The sequence below is a fragment of the Falco punctatus genome (assembly GCF_963210335.1).
Source record: "Falco punctatus genome assembly, chromosome: 11".
Lineage (NCBI taxonomy): Eukaryota > Metazoa > Chordata > Aves > Falconiformes > Falconidae > Falco > Falco punctatus.
The window spans coordinates 19112820-19140769 of NC_137591.1; the positions used below are offsets into that span (position 1 = coordinate 19112820).

General features: G+C 36.5%; 3 protein-coding genes across 4 annotated transcripts in view; 2 read left to right on the forward strand and 1 right to left on the reverse strand.

The window, feature by feature from the left end:
• BTBD8 (BTB domain containing 8) overlaps window positions 1-11294 on the forward strand; it is a 49118-nt gene extending 37824 nt beyond the window's left edge. Inside the window, exon 18 of the mRNA XM_080407050.1 lies at window positions 1-11294. Coding sequence (XP_080263176.1) covers window positions 1-470 — 470 coding nt within the window. The 3' untranslated portion in view covers window positions 471-11294.
• On the forward strand, window positions 11287-20705 carry LOC308071570 (protein SPO16 homolog). The gene is made up of 6 exons (XM_080407179.1): window positions 11287-11419; window positions 12321-12447; window positions 14373-14466; window positions 15212-15380; window positions 18204-18282; window positions 19671-20705. Exons 1-6 carry the CDS (start codon window positions 11298-11300, stop codon window positions 19788-19790), a joined length of 711 nt encoding a protein of 236 aa, XP_080263305.1. The 5' UTR covers window positions 11287-11297; the 3' UTR covers window positions 19791-20705.
• The window catches only part of GLMN (glomulin, FKBP associated protein), a 22677-nt gene continuing 14539 nt past the window's right edge, over window positions 19813-27950 (reverse strand). The window contains exons 14-18 of one of the 2 annotated variants that reach the window (XM_080407109.1): window positions 27160-27269; window positions 26006-26069; window positions 22501-22624; window positions 21078-21160; window positions 19813-20945 (exon numbers count right to left, since the gene is read on the reverse strand). In XM_080407109.1, the coding sequence (XP_080263235.1) occupies window positions 20838-20945; window positions 21078-21160; window positions 22501-22624; window positions 26006-26069; window positions 27160-27269 (489 nt within the window). In that variant the 3' untranslated portion in view covers window positions 19813-20837. The remainder of the gene's footprint in view (window positions 20946-21077; window positions 21161-22500; window positions 22625-26005; window positions 26070-27159; window positions 27270-27950) is intronic. The other variant, XM_080407110.1, reaches the window with a different exon arrangement.

Consider the following 27950-nt stretch of genomic DNA (forward strand, 5'->3'; position numbering starts at 1 on the left):
GAGACATAGATGATTATGACACAATGGCACAAACCTGCATGTATGAGCATCGGCCTTCAAAAACCCTTTCTCCAATATATGAGATGGATGTTGGAGAAGCAATTGAGCAGAGGATGGATTCAGAAACAGCAGTTCTAGATGTGGATTTTGAAGATCAGCAGTTTGCAGAACAGGACTGGACTCTTCTCAGGCAATTGTTATCTGAGCAGGACTCAAATATAGGTTTCAAAAACTCTGTTCCTGAAGACCTTAACTTAGCACAATGTCTTATCAATCAGACACTGTTTCTGGCTCGAGATGGTTCAAATCCTCAGGGTACCTCACAAGTTGACACATTCAGTAGGTGGACTGAACTAATGTCTCCACTTGATGATTCTTCAGCAAGCATTACAGTGGCAAGCTTTTCATCTGAAGACTGTTCGTCCCCTCAAGGGGAATGGACAATTCTTGAACTGGAAACCCATCATTAAGGTGATCAGCTGTTTGCAACTGAACTCCAACCCATTCCCCAAATCTATTTTTGATGAGTTGTTTCCATACAATAATGAAATACTGCATCAGTCAAGAACAAGCAATTCTTGATACTGAGGCAATCTTTCTGATATAATGAGGTAAATATGTTAATTTATAATCTAGATTTAATCACAAGTACAATAATTTTTCAAGACTTAAATGTATGTCTTTTCTAAAAACGAACTCTGAGCACGTATTTTCTAGAATTGTTAGAAAAATTAGATGACATGAAAGAAAAATCTTGGTTTCCACCCTCCCTTTTATCTTTCTTTCTGACATTTAATATTCTCATTGAGAAAGAATTTAAAGATTAGTGCACAATTAGTAGAGCTATTCCCCTCCTTTTTCCCCCTCTGGTGACTTCATTTTACAACAATAAAAATTCAGAATGGTTGTGTCAGAAGGTGACGTGTGCCGACGCTGCTTTAGATGATGGAAACCTATACTTATGTTCAAAGATAAAAGTCACAATATGAATCTACCTTGGGCCTTATTAGTATGAGCAGCTTGTTTCATCTGTTTCTTCCAGATTTGATTTTTGTATTTTTGGGTTGTTTTGTTTGGAAGTTTCCAATAAATTTGTCTTTCCTTTAAATGTAAGACTTCAGAGAGTCTGTGCTATAGGAAGAGCACTGTTTCTTTCTTGGAAGAATATTTAAGTAAATATTTTTAATGGCATAATCCATTAATTTAGAGTAGTTGGTAGAATGCTGCTCCTGTTCTAAAAACCGGTATGTCTGATACCTCCAACAGTATATCTCAGTCCGAAGTCATGGTCAGCGATACATCAGAAGTCTGACATTGACTAGAATTGCCTGCAGGCTTCAATTCATTACACTTGCACCCTTCTGATGCTGTCTGAGGCATAGCAAGATTCTCAGGAATTTGGTTTTGTTTGTTCTCATAGATGCTACATTTTTTTGAGGGCTAATGGGATTCCTGCATTTTCATTAATACCTCTAGTGTAGCTTTTATATTGAGACTAAATGTCAACATAACCATTCTTCCGACTAAGAGTGAAATAGGATATACTTCTCAGTATTGCTTATTCTGCTGCTTTTGGCTATTAATTTGGGTGTGGATAGGACTGTTTATTGTTTTATTTGATGGGGGATGAAGGGAGTGAGAAACTATTTGCAATTCTTACCAGGTCTCCTCCTGAAACATACAGGGGGTTTTTTCCCTGAAAGGTTAGGCCCTCTAAGATATTTACCTTATAGAATAGCAGGGCTTGTCTTTCACATAGCTTAAAATCTAAACAGGAAGTATTCTATCTCTTCTTACTCATTAACAGAAGTGCCTTCAGAAGTGGGTGCCATATGGCAGTAAAAGGCCACTAACATTTTTGTTTGGTTTTGTTTAAGATAAGTACACAACTTAAGCTGTCTGTAACCACTGATAATATGGTCAGTTTTGCAAGCTTTTGCACAATTCCAACGGTGCACCTTAATTTTCTTTAGAAACTTCATTTCATTCTGTTCATAGTCAGAAACTCTTGGTTCTGTGGAAATACGACGTTGCCCAAGCACACGACTAAAGAAGTTACAACTTGTCTTATCTTTGGACCTGACAAAATCAAGAGCTCTGAGGCAACATAATTTTATCTAGAAAGCCACTTTTTTGAACTTCTGATACAGAAGTAAATGTGATGTTTTATTTTCCCCAAAATAAATAGAGGAAGAATTTTTATCTCATTCTTAATATCAAGGCAGGGGAAAAAAAAAGGAAAGCCTTCCTTTCTCTTCATGTCAGTGAAGAAGCAGGAGTCTAAACTCGGGGAAGATGTTCAGTCTCATAATAAAAATCTTTTCCCTACTCATTTAGCTTTTAGCAGCATAAATAGTCTGAGATATTATAATTCAGAATATTTTAAATGTAGTATGTTTTATTTACCCCAGTCTTCATATTGAGGAATTTAGAAGAACCTTTAGAAGTGCAAATAATCAAGAAAACCTATTTTTTGCCTTTAAGTTTACCAGGTATATCAATAGTGGATAATCTTTTGGATAAATGAAAACTATAGTATTAGCCATAGTAAAAAATGAAACTCTAGAGAAGCTCTTACAGAAGGCTGAGGAATGCTGTTTTCTCAGTTTCTGAGTAAAAGACTAGAAATTGTTTACGATAAAGTTTAATCAACTTTAAAATTCTGGTGATGTCCTGGTAGTGGGCATTCACATGCTAAATAAAATAAACTGAAATGATGGAAGGGAGAAAATAAAAGGATTAGGAAAAGTGACAGAAAGTGAAAGAAGGCTTCCTTTTGTCTACTTTTACTTTACTTTTGCTTTATGTTAAAAATAGTATTTTTAACTTCTTACTGAATAGAAAAAGTAACACTGAAAAGTGGCACACAGAGTTCCACGTTTGTCCTATGAAATACAATCACATATAGAGGTTTTTTAATTGTTTTTACTTTGCATTTATTTCCCTGTTGTATGAAAATTAAATTAGCTTCTGAAGTCCCCAATTATGTCATTGCAATTCCTTTAATAATGTTGCGGTTGATCAGTGATTAGGATTTGGTGTATTGTTCAGTTGGTACATATGCAGCCATAGAATTCAACTTCCCACAGCCAAATAGTCTCTGTAGAAGTAGCAAGAATAGAAAGCAGTATTGTTTTTAATTCGCGTTACCAGAGCGCCTGTGAGGCTTAATGAGACTAGCATCCCACTGGCTAGACATTGTACAAACACAGAACAAAAACAAAGACTTCCCACAGAGTGGTTATAATCCAAGTTAAGACAAAAAAAAAAAAAAAAGGATGGGAAAGTAAAATGAGAGTGTCAATATTTGTCTAGCTGATTAGCAATGGTTCCAGCATACCATCCATTTAAATACTGTAAGTTTTTTCCTCTGTATGTATTATGAGAAGGGGAAATCGGAGGGTGAGATTTGGAGGCTGGATAATGAGAGAGCTAAGGATCTATTTTCCTCACGAGCCCTGTGTGCCATCTAAACTCTTTCTGTTTGACCTTCTTTATTATTCCCTCATTCAGGAAGGTGTTAAAGTTAAATAGTATCAGTCACTTGAGTTCTCTGGAGTCCAGCTCATGCCCCCTGACAGTGTTTTTGCTACTGTTTTGCCTTTTCTGCAAAACATGAGAGAATGGATAAAGGTGTGTTTGAAAACTTCATATAGAAACAAAACTAATGTTATGGGCTCCAAGTGAATAGTGATTAAAAGGTCCTGGATGACCTCTAAAGTAAAGACAAGGTATGTACATCTCATGAAACAGTTAAAGGGCATCAGTGAAGAAACTAAAGAAAGAGATGGCATAGTCAAAATAATGTTTAAGGATTTACCTTTGCAGTAGTATTTTGAATGAGTAAGAGCAGTGAAATAGCTTTGTCAAAACCTGAGAAGATAATGTTGCAGTCAAAAGGTGATACTGACAGCCTACATGAGATCGTTATGTGAATGGGTAAAGATGTTTGTATCCTACAAGAAATTTAGTGATATTTAGAGGAGAGGAGAGGACATGGAAATTAGAGTTTAAGATAATGACCCTGGTTTTGCCTACGTTGAATGACATGTTACGAAATTGAAAAATAAGGATGTTTCACATGTATGGCTGTATTAAGTTTAAAATAGGCTAGACCTCCAAAAGGTGATGTCAATAGGCATAATTACATTTTTTGCTTAGAAAGGTAGTGTCTAGACTGAAGAAGCAGCTCTGCAGCTTTTTCACATATAGATGCTAGCTAAGATAGTATTTGTGGAATAAATCGCTGACAGACGTATTGCAGAGGGAAAAGAGGAGAAGGAAATGGAGCCCAAACACTGGGAACCCTGCAGAAAACTGAGGAAAGTGGAGGTTTTTCCAAATGATCTGCTCAAAAAGATAATTAGGGATGCAATGGAAAACAAAGATGGTGACAGGAGTCAAATGAGGATGACAGTATATAAGGAAAAATGCACCATTGGCTTCGTTGAAGATGGACCACAAGACAGATGAGTATAAAATAACAGTTTTGAGGCTGGTTAAGAACATGTTCTTAGGGACTGTGATCAAAATAATTGGCTTCCTCAGAAAGAAAGGCAAGCACGTGCCAGTTTGGTAGAGTATGACAGAATTGCAGGAAGGAAACTCAGCTTAACCATTAAGAGAGAGGCAACAGTTAGAAAAGTACATCAGTTAATTATATATTTTGTTTTGTTTTTTAAAGCCATGAAATTATACTATATTTATATAGCATAGGAAAAGAAATTAGGAGACTGAGAGCTAAAGTGAAGATCAGGAGAGATAACTATGCATGAAATGAGATCAACAGGCAGTCTGGTCTGCTACCAAATGTAATCAGGTAAAAGCATAAGAAAAGACAAATGTCTGCATTTGTGGGAGGGGTAGTAGAAAGGTCACTCTGTATATTCACCACTCTTTCTCTTAGAAAACCTTGATGTAGAATCACAGAATTACAGAAAAATTACAGAAAAATCCTAGAACTACAGAAAAATGCATGCTTGAAGGGACTTCCAAAGGTCTCTAGTCCAATTGCCTGCTAAAAGCTGGGGCAACTTCAAATTTAAAAAAGTTGCTAGGGCCTTATCAAGGTCCATACCTTGTAAAATGGTAGTAAAGTCAGCAGGCAAGAACATGGTGCTCACGGGAAATAGTTATTTGAGATAAAACTGTTCTTGTTATAATAAAACTACTTTGGGTATTGTTGCAAAAGATTAGTAATGAAGTAAAAGAAATATGGCTTGCAATATTTTTTAAGTTCTGGATCATATATACATATTTAATAATCTTATGTACACATTCAATAATCTTATTTCCCATTTACTACTTAAGGGTTTATGGTATTTCAAAATTACACTGCATTTTTGAGTTTGCAAATTTTGTTATTATTTTGGAGGAACTAGTGGAAGGAGAACAATTAATGTATCTGCTCTAGGTACAGACTGTAAGAGACTGCTTTAAAACTTTGAATATATATTATTTCCATCTGGAAAATAATCAGTAGCATGTTCATTCTACTTTGCTCCAAAAAATTTAAGCCTTTGCATGAAGGAATTAAAAACTGCTATTATGTTGTTCATCTGTTGCTCAGAACTAAGACATTTAGAATTATTTTGCTTCCAGTAACATCAAAGGAGAAACTCCTGTTGACCTCATCTGAAGCAGGTTCAGGCCTTACCTATATTAAATGCATGTACTAGAAATGCAATTTTTCCAATATATCTATTTCATAATTTTCTAGTTTTACTCTACTAGTAACATTGTACAATTGTAGACGTGACAAATTGCAGCTAGAAAGACTTCAATTTAGGAGTCATAACTGTATGCATTCTGTTAATATTTCATGACTGGGGTGATTTAACATTTGTACATTGATAGATTACATTCTTGCCAGGACTACAGAGGAACTGAGGACAAAAGACAGAATGAGAAGTAGCAGCTTTGTTATAAGGGATGATTCCAGGGAAACGGGCTTTTGGATTTGAAATCCAGTATAATTAAGAAGCTTTCGTCTCTTGCAGAAAATCCATACTGGTTTTCAGCTCTACCTCTTGAACACAAGCTATATATGCTGGGTTTGAAAAATAAGCTTGAATGTGTTCAATTTTGGAAAAAATACAGCTAAAACTATTCTTTGGCTAATTTAAAACCAAGCTTCCCATCGACGGCTACTGTGTATGTGTATAATGGAAGTAAACCTCTAGCAGACAGAAGTGATTTATGTAAGTGGCTATCAACTGGGAAAAAATACTGGGTTTGTTTGTTGGGGTTTTTTTTAACCTTTGGTAACTAATAACTTAAAAAGCTATACAGTGCATGCACACACACACACACCTGTTTATTTCTTGCATTTGACCTTCCTTTTGCTTTGCAATCCATACTGTATAGTCAATTAGGTCACAGTTCTGCAAACATGGGAGCAAATTCACTTAAACATTTGCAGATTGCCTTTCAGGTTAAAGTTCACTTTTCAGAAAACATAATGGAACTTGCACTGGGGGCAGGCACTGTGCATACTTGTGTTTTTATATGGTACTCAATGTAATGAGGTTCTAATCCTGGTGAACCATCTGGACGCAGTTAAACTATGAAATAATTAATAATGGAATTCCATTAAGTGGCTTCTCTGTTCACCTCTATTTATTGCTGAAGTTCCCAGCTCAGAAGACTGTTCCGTTAAAGTCCTAAGAAATCTAACTTTTTGCATTACATGCAACAAAAGATCTTTTGCTATTGCAGTAAAATATGAATACTGATCAGATCTTCAATAACTGAAGCCTCAATATTGGGGGGGGGGGGGGGGGGAGGGTGACTATAACTCAGTAACTAGCTATATTTACGAGGACATAGATGGCCACAATAGTATTTGTATGTTAACAGAAGATGACTTAACTGGATTAGGGTGAGTGCATATTCTAGTGAACCTGAACAGAGGCTTACATCTACAAATTTGGGGATTTGAGCCTGATTACCCTGGTAATCCATCAGGTTTTATATTTATGCACACAAGTAAAAGCAACTCTGACTTTTTCTTAGCTCCCTCTGAAATTATTGAGTGGTATCAGATAAACATTTATAAAGATCAGAATAGTTTTCACTGTCCGAACAGAAAGACTAGTAACCAGAGTAAAAATTTGGGCTCATGTAACTTACTTTCTAAACATATAAGCCAGTTTTGAGACTGATCTCACCAAATTACTTAAATCTACAGCATCCTCATTTATGCATTCCTTATTTAGTCATTTGTGTGATTTTCTTACACTTGTGTTTAATGAAATAGTTTTAGTTCTTCACTTCTTTTAATACTCCTCTTTTGAGTGCAGCATGGCATCCTGCCTCTCAGTAGAATTACATCAATGTGGTTAAGAGCCATATACACAGGACAACCCATATGTACATGCCAGATCCAGTGTAGGCACTGTAAAAACTTTTTGTTATCTTCATAGACTGAGGTAATTTTCATGTACATGAACATGAGATCCCCCTGTAAGTCAAGGTGGATCTTACAAAGATCCAGAAGATCTCTGTAGATAACAAAGATAACAAAATGTCCTTTTTCTTACCTGTAACAAAATATCCTCCTCTATTGTGTGGTAGAGGAAACTTCAGTCTCTGTATTCTGGATTATCATGTTCTACTAATCAAGATTAACTCTATATATGTATAATGGGATGCATTTGGATAAAAGTTTGAGTAACTACCTGTAGTCCATGGCTTTATGGTCCTAGAATATCCTGACCACTCAGTCTTTGGAAGAGTGAGAGGAGGGTGTTAAACTCTCAGAAGTGAATGCTTGCATGTTTTTCGCCCGCTTGCTTTTCAAACCTAGATAATTAGCTGGGGCCTCAGTTAACTATATTTCCAAATGACTCCTTGTGAACAGTTTCTATTTCCAGAATCTCTGTATGGTTGCATAGTCCCACAAGCTTTCTTCCCCATGCTACATACTAAAGATTCTTAGTTGATTTCTGTATGACAGAAAATAATAAATCCTATGTGTAACTTAAATGCTGAGTTGTTGTACTTCATTGAACTTGTGAACTGCTACCATCAATTTTTATCTGTGCTCTGTAAATTGCAAAAAAAGTGTTCTTTCCTTTTCTGTCTGTTTAGTGGAACTTCACCTTTTTCTCCTCTAAAAGGAAAAAACTTTTTCTTGGGTCATGTCATCAGAGGACAAGACAGGTGATGTGTGTGAAGATGAAAAAGCAGTTCTCATATAAAAATTTATACGGAAGGAAGATACCCATGTAACTGCGCTACAAAATCAAAAAATGGTGCTGACTTAGAACATGCAGGATGTGGCCTGAGAGCTCAGGAAAACACTAACTTGATGAAAGATTTTGCCTTGTCATAAATTAGTTATTCATTCACGTACTTTAGCCATTATCTTTATCATATGGGCATTCTAATCCCAAGATCTTTCTATTCCTGCCTAAATGGGGTTGTCTGCTCCGCTCCCAGGGGTTATTTAATATGCTCCCAGACACAGCCCTGTCCTTTCTCTCTCTTGCAGCTTCACGTATATGTGAAATGCACCATGTAGGTACATGGAAAAGGAATGCTTTTGAGATTTAAAGCTAAGACTAGCAAAATGTCAGAAACTGTCACAGCAGACATAACTATAAGTAGTAAATTTAGTTCATAATAGCGGATAGCACAGGATCCCTCAAAGTCACATTTTGGAAGCTAAACTGCTGGGGGTAAGAATGCTCTGAAGAATACACAATCCAGAAAAAACTATTTGCTTGAAATCCAAGCTATATTTAATGGGCTGTCTGGCATTAGGCTCATAAAAAGAGAAAGCCAAGTCACGTAGTGCGCTTCAGACTCAAATAGCATTGCAAAACAAACTACTACCAGAATTGCCCCTTGAGCGGTTTGTAGTTCAAGGGCTTAGCATGTCCCACTGCATAAGCTTGGCTTGAGCCAGAGGAGTGTTAGGCTGGGGTGGCTCTTACACAGGAGGTGGTGGGGTGCATTCCCCTTAGAACTTTCAAACTTGGAAAGAGTCCTATGTTTATTTCAAATATGAACTATGTCAAATGTAATGACAGGCAGAAATACATTCAACTAAGTTTCCAGTATAACTTCTTGCCAACTGCAATTCAGCTGCACAGAATTTATGCAAGTTAAAATGTAACAGCTGGAGTCAAAATACTGACAGGATGCAGTTTCTGTTAAGGTTTTGGTTTTCCTCATTGTCCCACACTCACCCATCATTTTACTTTGATGCATCTCAAGTGAGTATTTTGAGTTGTGGGGTATGGGGAGTGTCCAACTTCATGTATGACGGATGGCTATCAGGGAAAAAGGCATCTGCTGGTATCCAGGAGCCTGAATCCAGTATTTAAATTTCTGTGTCATTTTTTTTTCCAAATGTAATAATTTATCCTTTCTTTTATGTACCATGCATTTCTAACTGTATTACACTGAAGGAGACAAAAATCTACTCACCTGTTAAAAATATTTACACTGTGAATCATCTTTCTGTTCCTTCCTATTATTTTTCTCCATCTGAATTGTTGTAATTCAATTAATGCATATACATATTAGACATATTCCAAAATATTAATTCAAATACAGTATAGTGTTATAAATGAAGTATAACCACTACAACAAAACAGTTCCTACTCTTTACCCTTGGGATTTCTCCAGTACTGAAACACAAATTCATTCATAGTGTGCATGAATTCAAACTTCATGTTGGCAGATGTCAGTGGAATCATCAATCCTCATCATAAAACTGCCTTATTATTTTATAATTGCATTTTTAAATAATTCCTGATGCTCTTAAACCCCTGATTTTTGTATGCAGTCAGAGCATCTGGCTCCACTGTGTTACAGGAAACAGCTTCACAGTTTGTTGGTCCTGTCACAGGCCTCCAGAACACTGCAGCTGGGATACCTCATACATCTGTTATTTTCCTTGAATATCCTGACATTCACATTTACACTCCACAGAAATTTAAAAATTCAGTATTAGAAATATTTGACTTACTATCAAAAGTAACATGACATTTCCGCTCCCTTGCAGTGAGGCTTAACTGTAACTTGGGTGGGCTTGACACAAGTAGGAAACCAGATGTGAATCCACTTCTTGTCTGAAACAGAAAGTAATATTTTAATCATTAAGATTTCTAATTATTTCTAAGCACACCAGACAATTTGCTATTTAAATGTATTATTTTTAATACAGAAAGGAGATTTTTTTATTATTATTTTAAAATGCCCAAAGAGTTTTAAAAGGAACAGCTTTTACTACAGTATCAGATTTTCAGTAAAAATACTCGTTTCAGTAGATAGGGTTGAGTCTAGAGTCACATACTGGGTGAAGACCAGAGCTATAAACCAATGCTCTTTTTCAGTACTTTTAATGATTCTGCACTCCAGCTCTTCTTTACCATGTAAAAGAAGTACTGTTTCCTTGTACATGACAAAAAAAGAAGCTCCAACATTCTTAGTATTTTGCTTTCAGTAAAACTGGTGCTGTTTCTTGCTTTCACATTTTTGTACTGTGTAGCTTCTATATTTAGGGTATTACAGAACATAATTTGGAATATTCTTCCCCAGAAATAGCTGCAGAATTAGCTGTCCATTAAAAACATTCCCTCAAGATCTTTTCCTATGCAAAAGCAGACTTATTACCACCATTGTTCATAACACCCACTTGTTCTGCCAGATGTCCTTCCACGTGTTTGTCCCTTCAATCATCTAAAAATGTCACACAATCTATACTTCTGCAGCAGCAGCAGTCTCTCAGGCCAACACCAAGCTTCTGGAAGACTTTTATGGGGACGCTGAGGAGATGGCAGGGTTTTCAGCAGCAGAAGCCAGTCCCCACACGCTGCAGGGAAACACAGAGCGGTGGACAGGAGTCAAGCAGGCCGGCAGAAAGGCAGCGGCCTCGGTGCTTCCTCACCTCCCACTGAGGCCTGAGTTGTTATAGTTTACCTGTCCAATTAAATGAGAGACTGGCCAATTAGAAAATTTGATTTATTAAAGCAAGCGACAAGTAAGCAAAACAGGGCTGGGTAGCCGGGGAGTCTCCTGCTCCACCAACGGCATGCAAATTCAAGCAAGCTGAGCAGCTCTTTTTATCTTCCCCGAGGTCGCTTCTGACATCTTCAGTACGCCCCTCTGCTGCTTCTGTTATTGTGCTTTCTTGTCAGACAGGACATTCCCACGTTTGGTGTAGCAAGATAACATTGTGGACATGTCTCTTCTTGTTAAATAGGAAGTTCTTAAGACCACCACAATGGGTTCGTTCCTCTTGCTTAACTTGGTTGATCAGCAAATTACCTTTAGTTACTTATTACATGAGTGACTTTCTTAGCAGTGAGGTACGCGCGCTTCGTTTGGCCGGTGGGAACTTTTGCCTGCCATCTCTTCATTCTCAGACCTGTGAGGCGAAGCTGGTTTCAGCTGCTGCACGTCCCCGGTAAGGGGCAGCGGCGGCGGCCAGGGGACGGTCCCACCGTGCGCGACCCGTTGCCGCCTGAGGGCTCCGCGCCCGGCGGCGGCGCTGGGGTGCCGCGGGGCCCGGAAGGCGGGAAACGCGGGGCGGGGAGTCCCCGCCCGCTGCCCAGCCTTAGCAGGCGGCCTCGCAGGGATTTCATTTTCGCCTTTCCAGGCTTTGAAAACGGGGAGAGGCCAGGTTAAAACTTACACTGGGAACCGACTGGCACAAAGGTTTTGTGGAAACGAGCCCGGCCGGCGTGGCACGCAGTGCCACCATTCCACAGGCGGGCGCCTCAGGGCTGGGCTGTGAGGTGAGGGGCTGTGAGGTGAGGTGGGTCTCAGCCCCTTGGCTGCCACAGGCTCTTGCCGCGCAGCTTCAGTGTCCCCAACTGCACCACACGAGCCCTGCTGAAATAGCAACGCCTGCCAAGGCAGATAGATATCCAAGAGTATTTTCAAAAGAGTAAAATACAAACACACATGAAAAAAGCTAGTGCTCAGGCCCACAGCATGGCAGGCTGCTCTGCAGGCCCAGAGCAGCCTTCCCAAAATTATCTTAGTGTAAAACATACATGGTGGCAAACATACCCTTTGAAAACAGGGCAGATGCTCTTTACTCGTTTAAAGTGCTTTTAGCAATGTTTTTCTGAAGTAATTTATTCTTCATGCTGCTCTCCCTGTTCTCAGATGCAGATTCTTTAAAGCCATTTAGGTACCTAATTGCTATCTTAAATTAGTTCAGGGTTAGTGGGCATCTGTGTAAATTCTGGGGAATTGGACAGTGCCCTGGTTTTTAATCAGATCTTTAATGGATCTGCATGCCTTAAATATTTCACCTCCTTAATTAGCACATAATATATTTTTAATCTTTCTTTTTCCAGGCTTTTCAGAAGGTGGCACCTGAGAGTTCACTGCAGAACCACTAAACCCTTGAAAAAAATGGCAGAAAGTGGTGGGCAGGAACAGCCAAGATGGGTAACAACAGTTATTATGAGTACAGCTCTGCAGGTACAACACCACTTACTAAGAGCAGCATCTGACTTGCTAAGAAACACTGAAAGAAGCATTTCTTATATTCTATACATGGAAATTTTTTATTCAATACCAATTAATATAGTTTTTTGAGGATAAAACAGTGATATTACTCTGAAGTTACTTCCACTATAGGACTGGTTCCTTTTTTTTTGTGTGTGTGTGGCTTTTTTCCTAGCTGCTTCCATACCTATTTAGTATTCCTGCCACTTGCTGTTCTGGCTTATGTTGCTTTAGGATTGTCCTCCTGACTCATCATTTTTGTACTGCACTGATGCTGCTTTCTATTAGCACTATAAATAATTCCGTCAGATTTTTTTTTTAATTTTCTGGATTTCTCCCTAAGCACTTGATTTTCTACTATACAGTATCAACACTGGGGTAGACTATTACTAGTAAGTGTGCTGGTCAGTTTAAAATGGTGATCCTTACAGATATGGATTTATATCTCTTAATATCAGCAGCCTAGGCTGTTCCCCAGTAAAGTGAAAGGGTATGTCAAGGAGCTGGTAATTAGTTTCTGCAGCTGAGGCAAATTTCATGCCAGCTGGAGAGAATTTAGAGGCAAGAGGGCTTTGATTCACAAATATCTTACACTAGCTTGGCTGACAAGGTTATCACCCCATTTCTGCTGTATAAATGGGTGAATGGTATTGAAATAATTCCTGCATCACCTCAGTTTAAAGCCTATTTTTATTTGCATGCTTGTCTTGGCATGATGGCCTGTAAGCTGTTCCAGTTTGGGAACTGCTTCAAGAGCAACTTAATCCATAATATGGTGAGAGGTATTGGAGGGCAGTGATCTCATCAGCTCTACCAGCATAATTCATTCTTACTAATATGAGCCCCAGCTCTACTCAAAACTGCTGCTGTTAGTAAGGACTCTCAGTGAGCAACACCATGGAAACAGCTGAATACAAATCTAAGATGGCTTTTCTTACAAAGGTAGTGCTTTCTATCAGTTTTGGTTATGAGTTTCTCTTCCCTGTGCAGCTATTCTTTTCTCATAGCTGTTATTTTATATTTGTGCATTAAATAATTCACTGTCAGTAGTGGCTTTGAAGAAGAGAGTTTTTCCAAAATTGTAATTATACCTCATAAGCAGCTGTCATTGAGTGTTCCCTCTCCAGACCAATAAAACATAACATTTCTGGTTACTGTCTCCTTCAGGATTCACTTGCTAGCCTGACTTTATTTTGTACTCTTCCCTGTATAGGCAGGTTGGCTACATTTTAAATGTGTAGGTTAAAGAACACGTTATTAGCTAAAAAGGATTCCATGATTTAACCTTTAAAATGTATTTAAGCAGCTTCTGTAGAACATACTGCAGAAATGCTTTTTGCAGGCTGAGAAATATATCCAAACCCGCTCCATTCTGTAGATGATTATATTGCATAGTGCAATGTTCTAGTTTTCCTGAGTGGATTGCATTCTGTCAAAAAGCTTTAAAGAAAATCATGTCCCATACAGATGTTCTGAACTATCTTCTAAATGAAATGCTGACATCTGTGAAAATAATGCAGTCTAATTAATTGGAATCATAGAAACACACTACCGTATGTTCCTCACTTCTGTAAATCCTCCTTTAGCACATCTTACAAAAATAGACTGTAAAATGTTTGAGCTTCTTTATGTATTATGCAAAAGTTTCCTGAGGCAAACTGAAATGGCTGCATACAAAATTGCCATTGTTTGATAACTTCCAATGCAAGTATTTCAAAATCTCATTAACTGAAAAAGTTTAATTAACATTTCAGGTTTTTATTGCAAGTGGAATAAAAAATATTTTTCTAAACAGTGATGCTAAAGTTCTATCTGTAATCATTCAGACAATGCTTTAAATATTTCTAACTTGTTGGCTGAGATCATGTTTTAAAAATAACCCTTTAAAATTTATTTAGAATCATGAAATTTCTACAATTCTACAGAGGCAACAACACAGAGTTCGGTATTCAGAATCAGTAGAAATTGGATCCGTGATTTTTTCCCTTTCTGGTACAGTACTTTGAAGTTTATGCTTTTAAACTCATAAACTCCCATGGGGTACAAGATTAGGCCCTGTTGTAGGCTACACTGAACTGAATAAAATCTGCCTTGTCAGAATGTCATGCAACAGTGGAAGGAGCTGTGCTGTGATTGTATGTAAATCAGAGGATTCAACAGAGAACTCTGGGGATGAAATGTGTTCATTGGTATTTACTTTATTTGGACATACTGTAGAACAGCTATACTAGATGTGGTGATCATCAGCTGAACTTAGTAAATTCTCATTATAACCGAGCAAACACATTGAGCACCATTAACATGTAAGACAGCCATCAGGATCTTTAGTATTCATGGCTGTAAACACAAGAGTGACCCAAGGCCCTTGGCTTTCATCTTCCAAGTTGAGTTTGCAGACCTGGTGGTAGCAAAGGAGTTAGGGAGAGGGTTCCTTGAGCAGCTTTGATCAGGAAATCACTGAAACTGCAAACATGAAAAATCTACCCTTCCTTTTTAGAGCAGAAAATGACTTAAGACAGGTAGACAAGATCCTTTATCTTAAGTTTTCCTGAACTATAAGGACTAGGCCAAATCTCATGATTGCATTTCATTGTCAAGATACGTAAATTCATTCATGTGTTTTGTTCATTGCCTTTTAAACTAATGGTGCAATAAGAATTCTACTTCCTGGTTTGTGGTGAGAACTTAAATCACGTTACTGCCATGATGTGTACATTCACATCAATTTCTTCAATAGGTGTTGCATTTATACTGTCAGACATTCAAGACTTGCTTATGACAGGAGAAGAACAGTTTTCCAAAAGAATTCAGAATTTCATAAACATTCATCGGAACAGTTTTTTGGTTTTGTCAGCTGCTCTTTACGGCCCAGAAGAATGGAATGTCATGTTTAGGATTCAGAGAAGGTATGATTTCAACATCAACCCAAACTTTTTATTGCTAGGAAGAAATGAAGTAGCAGTCCTAGATTCAGGAATATTATTTTAGGAATTATTTTCAGGAATATGAATTTTATTTTACTAATGCACTGGAAAATTATTTAAAGCATATGTTTATTAATGGCAAAGAATACCAAGTGAATCAGTCTGATATGTCATAGGTAACAAAAGATGACTTTCTGCAAAAGAGAGCAAATAACATCCCTTTCAATCACTTTAGGGCTATGTAATGTAATTCTTTTTAAAGTTATCTCTTGAACTGGAAAACCAGGCAATTTTCTTAGCTCTGTCAGCACCTTTCAGCCATTTTCAAAACAGAACAAGCAAGTTTCCTTCATGAGAAAAGGCTATATTGTAAAGTAGAGATTATTTATCAGCTTTTAAAATGTTTACTTGGAACAGTGTGTATTATACAGAACTACAACAATTGAAATAATATTATTTTATAGCAAAAGTGTAACACCGGACATCAAAGCTGTTTGTTTAAAACATTATCTGTGATTTCCAATGAAGCCTGAAAACTTGCATGTTTTAGTACATACCTGCTGACAACAGTTATCAGATTGTGCTCCAAACATGTAGTCAGAAGCATTTTCTGGTAGATACATTAGTCCTAACTGCAGTTGATTTTCACTCTTGACATCAAAGAAGTGACTATTCTAAAGAAGTCTTTGATCTTTACCTCCTTGAAACTAGCACCAGTTCCGTTAAATCCTGGGCACACTGCCAAATGCTGATGACTACCAGAGTGTATGGGATGAAATGCAGGAAATCTATTACCCATTTGTGAAAATTCCATAAATTTTCATGAGAGGTCTTAAAAGCTCTGCCACCATTCAGCAAGAACATGTTATTCAGCTGATGGCAATGCCAATTCTCTATCTCCTTTGTGTTTATGTGCAATGGATGTTGTGCACGTGTTCATCACTAACAAATGTGATGGTTTAAAACTATATTCCATTTGGCAAGTCAGTAACTTTATTAAAATAAAAATAATAGTTTTGTCATTGCAGGCCATACCAAATTGATGTTGATGAGGCACAATTATATTTTAGATGCACGTGCTTTTTTACTACCTTGCAGCTTGGAGTTCTGCTGTAGTATGGAAATTACTGACTGAGCTTTTGCATTGGTGGGGTTGAAATCTGTGCCATATGCTTTCAAACTACAAGTCACTTGTTAGAACTGTTAAAAAAACCAAAGCCCCTTGGTATTTTCAGGTCTTCCTATATTACTGTTTCTTTCTGCTTATCTATGATTTTGTTTCAGTTGGGGAAGGATTTTTATTATTATTAACAAGAACATTATCAGATTGTTGTTCAACAACATGAACGCTTTATGTAGGGTTGTATATATCATGGGGGAAGCAGAATAAAAGGAACCTTTATCATCAGTGCTCAAATGAGCATGACACTAATATCCTCAGTAAATCTGTATGTTAATTTTCAAAACACCTTGGAGCAAAGACCAGCCCTGTGTTCTAATGGCCACTATTCTGCCCATTGATCAAATTGATGAAACACAAACTAAATTTAGACCTGCTGTAATTGGAAGCAAAATTATTGATAGAAATGGGGTTTTCATGGATCTAGGTAAGTACATGTAATTATTTCTTTGTTGCACTTCATTCATTCATGCTTTGCTTAGCACATTGCTAGTATTAGCAAAGTCACATCTATTTATTTCCCTAATCCCTAAATGTAAATCAAACCACAGTTTCTCCATCAGATTTTAGTAAAACTCAACAAGTGACCTGAGTACCTACTCTTAGGGAAGGCCACTGCCTATAACACCTATTTTTGCTCATTAGAAGAACGGGCAGCCAAGTTTAGATCAGGTATCTGACCAGCATGGGCCTTAATGCGAATGAGTCCAAGTCATCAAACAGATTGAGGGCAAGAACAGGTGGTAGTCACAAGGGGTGGTCACAGGGGAGTATACAGTTGAGCAGCTGGGCACTTCATTTGGATTAAATCTTTTATTATTTAAAATTCCTCATTCGTTGTTGCTAATCCCTATCATGTTTTAGCTCTACAACAGAAAATGGCAGCAATGCTAACTGTTGTCATTGTTACAACACACTTAAGAGAGAAGTCTTAAGGAGAGGCTCTGTACTTGCCTAAGCTTTCATGTCTCTCTCTTCCATGACTGCCTTAAATGACAACTGATACTAATATAAGTCTTCACATTCCATTCTCGAGAATGAATGCAAATGAATAACATTATTTATAGAAAAAGAATGAATTTTAGGTTAAATTATTTGAATTAACAAGTCTTTGCATGAAATCTGTAGCAGAATATCCTGTTATCTTAATCGCATCCAACCTACAGATTGCTATATTTAGATAGTACACTAAAAGATTTAGTTCAAATTCCAAAGTATTTTTAGCACAGTGTTTTTTAGATACTTTCCGGTGTTCTTCCAAAGCCATTAAAAAAACCCAAACATTTTTTACTGGCACTGAGAACAGTCTTGAACAATATAGCAGAAGAGAGTTTAATTATCCAAATGTACACATGCTTAAGAAGTGTTGATTGATTGGCAAATAGCCCTAGGAAAAGAAATGAGCCCCTTCCAAATCCCAGCTAAACAACTGGTACAGAAATGGGACAGATGGCTATACAAACAGCATGAACTCTCCAGTTGCCTTTAAAGATAAAAGCAATCTTCTATGTACTTGTGCTGAGGCACAGTAGGAAGTTGTTTATATCATGTGGGAGTTTTATGGCATAACAAGTTAAATGTTCATTCTAAAAGTACTCTTAACCTTCATTTATTTTGATGTGCAGATTCCTGGGCAGTAATCTACGTATAATACCAGCTCATAACACTGCTGAAACTGTTAAGCTAATGCTAACTATAGCTAAGGTAAGTCTAGTTGCGTATACTTTAAAATATTAGCTCTTCAGAAGCATATTAGCCAGGAAAAGCCAGGAACTATAAAATATCTGGTTTTCCTTAATGGAACTTTTTGGGTCCTATTGACCACAATCCATGTAATGCATTGAAATAGGGCTGTTACTCTGATTCTTTAGCAGAGACTTCATTGTTAAACTTAACTTCAAAAGATCTTAATAGCATCTATGAAGACAAATTAGATATTTAGGAGCTACTTTGGCTCTAATTTACCACTGTTAAGTTAGGATGGCTTCACTTCATTTACTAGTGCAGAACCAGCACAAGATCTAAATATGAGAGAACTTCAATGTAAATTAAAAATGCCAATCTGAAAGTTCTACTTGTGGATTTTTTAATGATGTGCACACTAGTACATTATTTCTACAAGTTGAGTGTATTTTATCTATGTATCTACAACACATCTGGTATGCATCAACAAATTATTAATTAAATCTATTTACTGAACCTCGTTAAAGAACATTTTTCCATTAAAATTCTAACTTAGATACTAGCAGCCTCCCATGTACCAAAAATAAAAAGAGCAAGTCGAATGACATGTTAGGAATCAAATACAGATTTACATTTTAGCCATTCCTGAAGTGGGAATCTCAAAATAAAATAAATCTCAAAAAAAAAAAAAAAAAAGCATTAACCTATTCAGAGTATTCATCATTTTAAGAGTGTGTAAACTATCTCTCACTTATTATATGGCAAAAGTTGTCACTTACTCCAATGTTGAACATTGTACTTGAACTTTTTATGGAATCTACTGATGTCTGGCCCAGTCTCTTAATACCTCATTAACCTAAAAGCTTCTAAGATTATTGCTGATCCTATAAATTTGAATTTGCTTTTCTGCTTCTTCAGAATGACACCAAACATCAACAGGACAGGCCCATAAGAAGTAATAGTACATATCACAAATCTGTTGCTTGCCATTGCATTATTTCTTACCCTTTGCAGTGCAAAGCCAGTTTAATGAGCTCACCTTTTGTCAGAGAATTCCTAACTGGTATAGGGCTTACAAAATGAACTTTTTTGCCGCAGGTTAACAGGCATGGCCAAGGGAGAAATACTGTCCCACTAGTCTAATCCTGAGCTACCATACCCAAGTCCTGTTGAAATACTATCCAGATAATCAAATGCAGTGCTGATGGGACTGGTTATTTTAAGACTGGTCATGCACCTAAAGGCATACATCAAATGACATCTGTGTACATCATTCCTAAATACCTACTTCAGAAAACATGATTCAAATTTTACTGCTGAATAATCTTACATTTCTACTATTTGAAAAATAGATGTTCTATTACCTAGAGTTGCTGTGTCCTACTCATAATATTTTTCTTTCTTCTAAGGTAACTTCCAAGCCACGAGCAGATGATATTCGTTACAAAATGGCAATGACAAAAGCCCAAATAATAGAAAACAGTCCTGTTTGGAAGATGCTTCAGGAGTACCAGTTGCATTGTAATTAATTTAGTATTTGGGGGTTTTATTCATAAATAGAGTGGCTACATTTTATACAAAATATGGAATGTTCTTAAAAAGACAGTTACATTTCAAAAGATTATACATACAAATTATGCATTTGGAATGAAAATGTATATCAAAAACTATATAGTTAAAATAGAATACATTATACCAAATGTGCATTTGAAGGAAAATAAAAAGTGGTTTAACTGCACTATAGAAAAGGGATCCTTATTTTTAACTTGCTTCTGAATTTATGAGTTCATTTGTTTACAATAATTTCCCAATATCCCAAATATTTAATGTATCTTAAAACTTTATCAATAAAGATAATGAAGATCAAAATGATTCCAAAATACAGGTTTCCCATGCATGAACAGGTATATGTATGAAATCTTATACAGCATGTGGGGCTTTATGTTAATAAGTTTTAACATCTTATTTGGTTCAAAGTTGATTTGTTTTTCTTTAAACCTGGCTTCCTTTGCCATAGTGTTTCTACTATTATCTATCTATACCTTACAGTCCTGTTTGTAAATACAGAAGCTTGTTTGTCAACATTTAAAAGTGCTAATAAAAATACCTTGTGCTTAAACAGTGCTTTTTAGTTAATGGTTCTCCAGTCACTTCATAAAAATCTTTGTAATTCACAACAGCAGTCAGCAACTATTATCTAACAAATTTTGAAAATTAACAGAAAAAATAACACACAGCCATACCTCCTTGCCACAGCATAAGAACAAAAAAACACCCAAAAAACCAAAACCCCAAACAATCCACCCTTGGTTTTAGTTTATAAACTTAAGGAAAAGCATCAAATTCTGAAGAGGAGTACTGTAGTAAATAGGCCATCTCTGTGAATCCCATACAACAACAGCAAAACAAAATAAAAAAATACCAGCAACAATACTTATAAAGAGCAGCATTTGCAATTCTTCTAGAGGCTACTCTAAATTGCTCTTCTTTAAAGGTTGGCAGCCTCCTTTCCAACTGAAGTCTTATAATCAAAATGATCTTGTAAGAAGTACGTTAATTTAAATACTTCAGCTGACCTAACTATTTTCATCCATTACAGCTTTTATTTTCACTTCAATGAGTTCTTCTACTCGAGCTAGAACACTTTCTATTAAATCAAACGTGAAGAGAGCTGAGTGTAAAACCTGAAATGACAAAAGGAGATTGTTATTTTTATTAGAAGAAATCTTTTTTTGTTTACCCACTATACATTTGTCTCCAGATTAAAAAGAAAATTTCAGTACTTCTGAATAACTCTGAAAGAAACGCAAACTCACCTGAAGCTGCATTTCAGTAGTCATGGCAGGCATCTTTTCCCCACTAACAGTTAGAGAACAAACTGTGTTAGAACTATGTGTCTCTGTAGAAGAAAATAACCAACCAGAGATCAGGCTGCTGTTTCATGAAACTTTTATGTTATATATTCTTTTCATGCTATTAGCATTTCTAGACAGTCATTTTTAAAACCCACAAACCTAGGGATTGACCAAACACAGGACAGAAGGTGCTGAACCTTAAGGGGAAGACAGTGTGAGCTGGATGCTCTCTCTACACTTCCTGTAACACATGACTATAGTACTAAACAGGCAATATCAGCAACTCAAAACCATTCTATATAGCTGAAATGCTCCTTAAAAAGAAAAAAAATTACTAAAGCTGGTAATTTTTTGATAAATATTTAACATTTCCACATCCAGAGAGACAGCAGGAGGTTCTTTAGCTTAATGAATCCAGACATTAAGAAAAGGCTGCAGGCTTCTCTGTTTCAAGCAGGTTCTTGCAGCAGGCAAAACTACAAGGGCAAGTCTGAAAAACTTCTCACATTCAGACCGCATATTTGAAATTCGACGTAATGCACACAATGTTTACGTTTGGGAGAAAGACTAAACCATTTAATGTTACAAGTTGGATGTTCTCTCCCAAATCTCTTTATGCTTTGTCTAAGGCTAGTGAAACGTAAGAGACTTAAAAGAAAAAAGCTTCCTGCTTTTAAAGGATTCCCTTTAGAATGATAGCCACAGGTTGCTTTCAGAAAAATTCCCTGTCTCTGCCTCATACTTACACAGTTTACAACAACAGAAGACAAGACTAGAGGCAAAAAGCTGTACTGGCATTTTTGGTACCAGAAGCAAGTTCCTTGGTCTGTCTTAATTATACTGAAGACCACAAAGGAACAGAGGATCTGACATACACAGAGGTTGCCTAAAGCAGCTACAGCTCTTATGCCCTGTGGAATGTGTCTGCTTAACCCAGAGCAGAATCTGATCCTGTGTGTAAGATCAAAAAAATTAAAAAAAAAAATCCAGAACGTACTCCCCTCAGGCTTTAAGAGAGCACCTATTTGCCATGCAAATTATTTCTTCTCATGTTAACCTCTCACACCTAGTATCAAACCTAAGGGCTATATATTCAGAGAGATTTAGACGCTGCCATCAACCTTAAAATCCAAAGTATAAATGCAGATCAAGGTTTGAAGGTCTTCATGTGACATTTCTATCAAGTTTCCGTAAGGTTTACAAATGTGTAAGATAAACATGTTCAGATTTTTCTGACCAATTATGAAAATTATTAATATCAAATACAGCAACTACTGAATTACCATTTGGGACATCCATACAGCACTCACCGATTCCTTGTTTCCAAAGGATTTCTGAAGTTTCTAAATATGAACAAAGCTAAGAAAAAAAGAAAACAACTGACCTCTTCTATTTTCTTTCTTATTCTTTATTTCTGCTTCATAGTGGGCTTTTGACATATTGAGTCCTACATGCAGTGGTTTTAAAAAATTTTGCTCAATCTTCGGAAGTGCGGTCCATACACCAGTCTATTCAAACAGAACAGAGAAGGTCACAGATTAGTTTTAATAAAGCATATTGCAATCCTAAATTTTTGAGCATAAGTTTTTGGACTATCTTTTATAACAAACTTCTGTACTGTGAAGAAAAAAATAATTCAGATTCATGTATTTAAGCATGAGTAGCATCACACTTGAATGGATATTCAAGCTCCTCTCTCACATTATTTGCTGAAAATTGGAGGATGAAGCAGTCAAAAAAAATAATAAAAGGGGGGGCCAAACTTAGTACGTAGACTGATACAGCAACAGAAATGCACACTTTCAACTTGTTCTTGTAAGCAAAGCTGAAATTATCTCGATACGTTGCAGAGGGTATCAGCCACATTCTCAGGCTAGAATCTCTACAGTGAGTAAAAAGCAGTTGTAGATTATTCTAAAATAATTCAGTAGCAAACCACAACAAATATTTAAATTCACACTCCTGAATTAACCTGTATCGCAATGCCAAATGAAAGCTCTGATGAACATCATGCTCCCCAAATATATAAGGGTCTTGTCTGTACTGTATTCAGTTTAAAAAGCACTGTAGGAGTGTTGCTGGATATGCTACTACCCCGTCCTTGGGCACAGCAGCTGGAGTGACCGTGAACTTCTCCCCAGTCTGGCATGTGTAAGAGAAGGTTTTCAATAACGGCACTCAGGAAGCAAGAGATACAAGGGAAAGACACTCAAAAAGCAAGGCTGTTCGAGGCTACGCAGCACGACGAAAGCCTCTCTGCCTCGGCACCTTGTAAGGCTGTAGCTACAAACTACTGTGGAAGGAAACAAATACAAAGCAGTCTTTGTAACTTTAGATATAGGAGCCATTTATATGATTCCTTTCTTCAGGCAGTATCCTCAAAGAGCAGAGTGAGGATGATAAAAAGAATTCTCAGTGTTAAATAGTATTGTTGATTACAGTGGAAAATTCACCAAATTTTAATGCTAAATGGCACAAAGTTAACTGGTCAAATAAAACTGGTAATTACTTCCACCAGAATGGGGCTAAAAAGGAAGAAAAAACTTTCCAGAAAAATACTGATTTTAAACTTGATTAATGGAAGTGCTTGTTACACAGCAATCAAAACATCTGAACTGACATGAAAGGAGGCATTTTCTTTTTGCCCCACTTACACTGTATGAAGGGAGACAGGGATGAAGTCAGGAAGAACTGGCAGGGCTTAAATTGAAGGGAAAACTTCAGAAGAGGTGATGCGATTTTCTTCTCAAACTGTAGTTTAAGTCAAGTACTAGACAGCATTGTCACAGCAGTTCTGTACTACTACATTTAAGCTTTAGAGCTTGTACAGGGAAATTCTCTTTTTTCTTACAAAGCTATGCATTTACGTGAAACTGAGCAGACCATAATGAGCATTTAAATAGTAATCACTCAAATCTGAGAAATGGATGTAGTCTATCAATACTAATTACATAAACAGCAAATCAGAAATGCACCAACTGAAAGCCACTTTTGCTATTACTTTTCATTACTGTTTCGGTAATCAAAGCAAGCTATATTATTAGTATTAATCAGGCACTTAGAAAACTTGCATTCATAGATCTCAAAGTGCTCTAGAGGCAGATAAGAATTTTTTCTGTATTTTAGAAAACAGAAAACAATATGCTGAAATCCATTACTCCAAATAATAAAGTCAAGGAACTGAGGGAGAACAACAAAATACCTTAGGATACTTATCTGCTGGTTAGAATATTCATCTGACCATGACATTGCTTATTCAACACAAGAAAGATTTTACTATACTTTAAAACTGAAAAGCAATTTTTCTTTAAACTGTCACTAATTTAAACACTAATTAAATATTTTAATGCAAAAATCAAAGCATTTAGTACTAAGGAGACAGGTGATACTTGTTTGCTACATGATAAAGTGAATAAGCTTTTATTTATATTTTTGTATTTTATTTATATTTATGAATTGCATGAACTAGAGGAATGGTGGAACACAATGATTTGAAAGAGTCAACAAAGTTGCATTTACTGTTAGAATAAGTAGCCATCTGGTAGTAGAACGTAATCAGACAACTAAACCACAAATAATTCCATTGGCTCTTCAATGCTGTAGCAACATAATCCAAGTCAGAGCACTTATAAATCAGCTGCTAGAATATGGAATCCATATATTGACCCAGTTGTGAAATTCAACCAAGTTTCCCCTTGAGTATCCAGGAACACATTTCCATCAACTGCAGGTGGGCACGGCTGACTGTACACAAAACCAGCACATCCATCATAATACACCACATTGAATAGCCATACAGCAGTTGAATTACAAACAGTCTGCACTGATCTACCCGTAAAAAATGTTGCTGACTGCTTCAGACAAAGAGCTAAACTAAACAGAGAACAAATAGGTGGGAATTACAACTAAAGGTATAAAACCCTGCTTTAAAATCAGGTAGCATAATATATGGGTAAAATACATAAGAGGAGTTTCAATTTTTTAAATGTACTGCAAAGCTTAAATATGCAGAGTGTTTCTGAAATATCTACATTCAAACATCCTCACACAGGAGACATGAAGGTAAAGAGGTATACCTATAATAAATACATCGGTGAACTGCAGTGGTGCGAGTTTAGGCTGGCATGTTCCCTTTGTGCGTAACACATTCTAGGCTGTTTCTGGTAAAGGAATGTAGCAGAAAACTGGATGGGTCTGGGCATTCCCTTTGTTAGCTGCAGCAGATGGATCTCACAGAAAAGTTTTTTGATGCTAATACCTAGAGAAGCTTCTAACTGTACCTACCATGTACCTTCTACATGTACCTACTGTGTACTGCACAGCTGCTGTAAATATAGAATATTGTTTTGCACAGCTAAGAACTATTTAAATAATGATTATTACATACTTTCTGAGACATCTTAATACTAACAACTTCCAGCATATTGCACAAAAAGTATTTTGTCTAAAGATAAATAAAATGGATCTCTTGGACTGCAAAGGTTTGTATTATTATTACAAAGAAATCCACTCAGAGGCTTGAGGAATACCAGCAAATAAGTTAAAAAGAGTAATAAATACTTTTTCTTATGGGAATACTTGCTAGAAATGTGATTTTATGGTGTTATACTCCAAAGTTATGGACATGGACCACAGTTCATCAGGCAGAGAGAAAGGATTAGCTTGTTTATAGTAACAGTTAAGTATGAATGCAATCAAATTTCACCAAAGGAACACATCACATATATCCTAATGTAGTTATTAAAAGCATCACTTCTGGATTACTGATCATTGCAAAGAAAAACGCAAAACTCAAGTTTTTTAATCAAGGATAACAGTATTCACATGAAAGCAGCTCTCAGCCGTCAGCTAATCAATCATTTTCAAATAATTTTCAAAGAAGTACTTACTTGATTATCACTTTCACAATCCTTAATGACCAAGTATCTCAGTAGATTTAGTGACGCCATAATCCTGTGAATTAAAAACGTACTATTTATCATTTCGAGTACAGACCATGGATAATAGTTTGTTGTCCATTAGCCAGACATCCTAAAAATATCCATTTGTACAAAATGCGGCCACTCATCTGTTGAGCAATATAGCATAGACTAGAGCACCAGTGTGCAGTAATGTCCATGTTGCAACAGCTGATGCTTCGCAAGTACAATTAAAACTGTGAGGACATTGGAGAAGACTGGTGACTGTGAGGGACAGTTCTCTGAAGAGATAGAACCATATTACAGAATTTGTAATACGCATCACTGGTGATGCATCCAAAGTTGATTTGAAACTAGTGTGAGTTTTATTAGTGTATTGCATTTTTATTTTTGAGTGCTTTTTAAAATATACTTTTTGCTTTTGTTTTACCATACTTTTTAGCGGAAACTGTTTATTGCTTTTTCCAGATAAACAGTAACAATTACAGATCATACATCTGGGTTATTAAGTAGTTATGTGTCCATCTGGACACTACCACCCTTTGATTTAAAAGCCCAACATTTACTTGTATAGAAAAAGTCTTGTCCTACACATGAGATTTTCAAAGACATTTCAGTTATTTTTATATTACTTAATGCAAGTATTTGCTGTTCAGGTGGCTCTGTATTTCCACTCATGAGGTACTGGATTTCCAGCAGCAATCTGGGAAGCAGCCTCAAAAAGACTGTGTGCTGTAAGTTGTATCTGATAATTGTTATTCCACTGTATCACATACGACGACATACCACATGTCTTCTGTTCCTCCAATAGCTTCTGCAGAAAGCTGACAAACCACACATTCCTGAAGAAACAATGCTTTACCAATTAGTTCTGTAACTTGACACCTGAGGCCTTATATTCTCAGAGAATGGAGGAGGAATTCCTTCCCTATCGTTAAAATCAATGTGATATTGATTGAGCATTATGACAGAGTTAGCTCAAAGGATGGTTGAAATAAGCAATCGTTTCCATTTCTAGTTCCAGAAATTTAAAATATGTTGACGTGGTCACTTCATTAATTAAATGACAGCATACCTCCCATTGTAGCACGGTAGTTTGAAGTCTTTTTAAATGAACAACTCACCTGTCTGAGTTTTGCAGAAGATCTGTCTCGGCACCTTCTGGAAGCAAAAGCACTAAATCTAGAAGGGAGACCAGGTGGTGTCCTGTAAACCAAGTGTTGCCACATGACTTCTGAAAAAACAATATAAAAAGTTCAGCTGAGTGCGAAAGCTAAATCTTAAAAGGTATCTTAAATAATTTAACAATAATTTTGGGAAAACAGAAAAGGGAAATAATATTAATAATAAAAAAAATCAAACACTGGAAGTAGTATTTTCTAATTACTATATGTGAAGTATAGAAACTAGCTTTTTCATAATCCTCTGTACTCTGTCCATGCCAAGCTGTTCTTTCCGTTTTCATCAGAGCAGTCTCCAATTCTCCACCTCTTTAACATACCACCATCAATATAGTTAATACTTGTTTACATGAACTTAGAAAATTGTAGTAGGCACACTTTTTTGTTTTTATATTGAGGTATGGAATAATAAGCTATCTTTATCAGAGAATCTATTCATTTCATAATAATAGTGTCACAATTTTTTTTTGTTTTTTAAAGATGACCAGGTGGTTTATGTTTTCTTTGTGCATGTCTAAATGCAGAAATGGAATGGAAGGAAAACTGAGATTAGACAGGATGATGAGAAGGGTAACTGTCTTAAGTCAGATCAGATGAGGGACCTGGAAACATTAAGACTAGCTGGGCACAAGAACTAAGATGAAATAAATGGATAGCAATGTGAAATTGTTATCGTTGTATCTATGGCAGAATTCTTTGCAACAAACCTAGAACATTCAAATCCATATGATGAA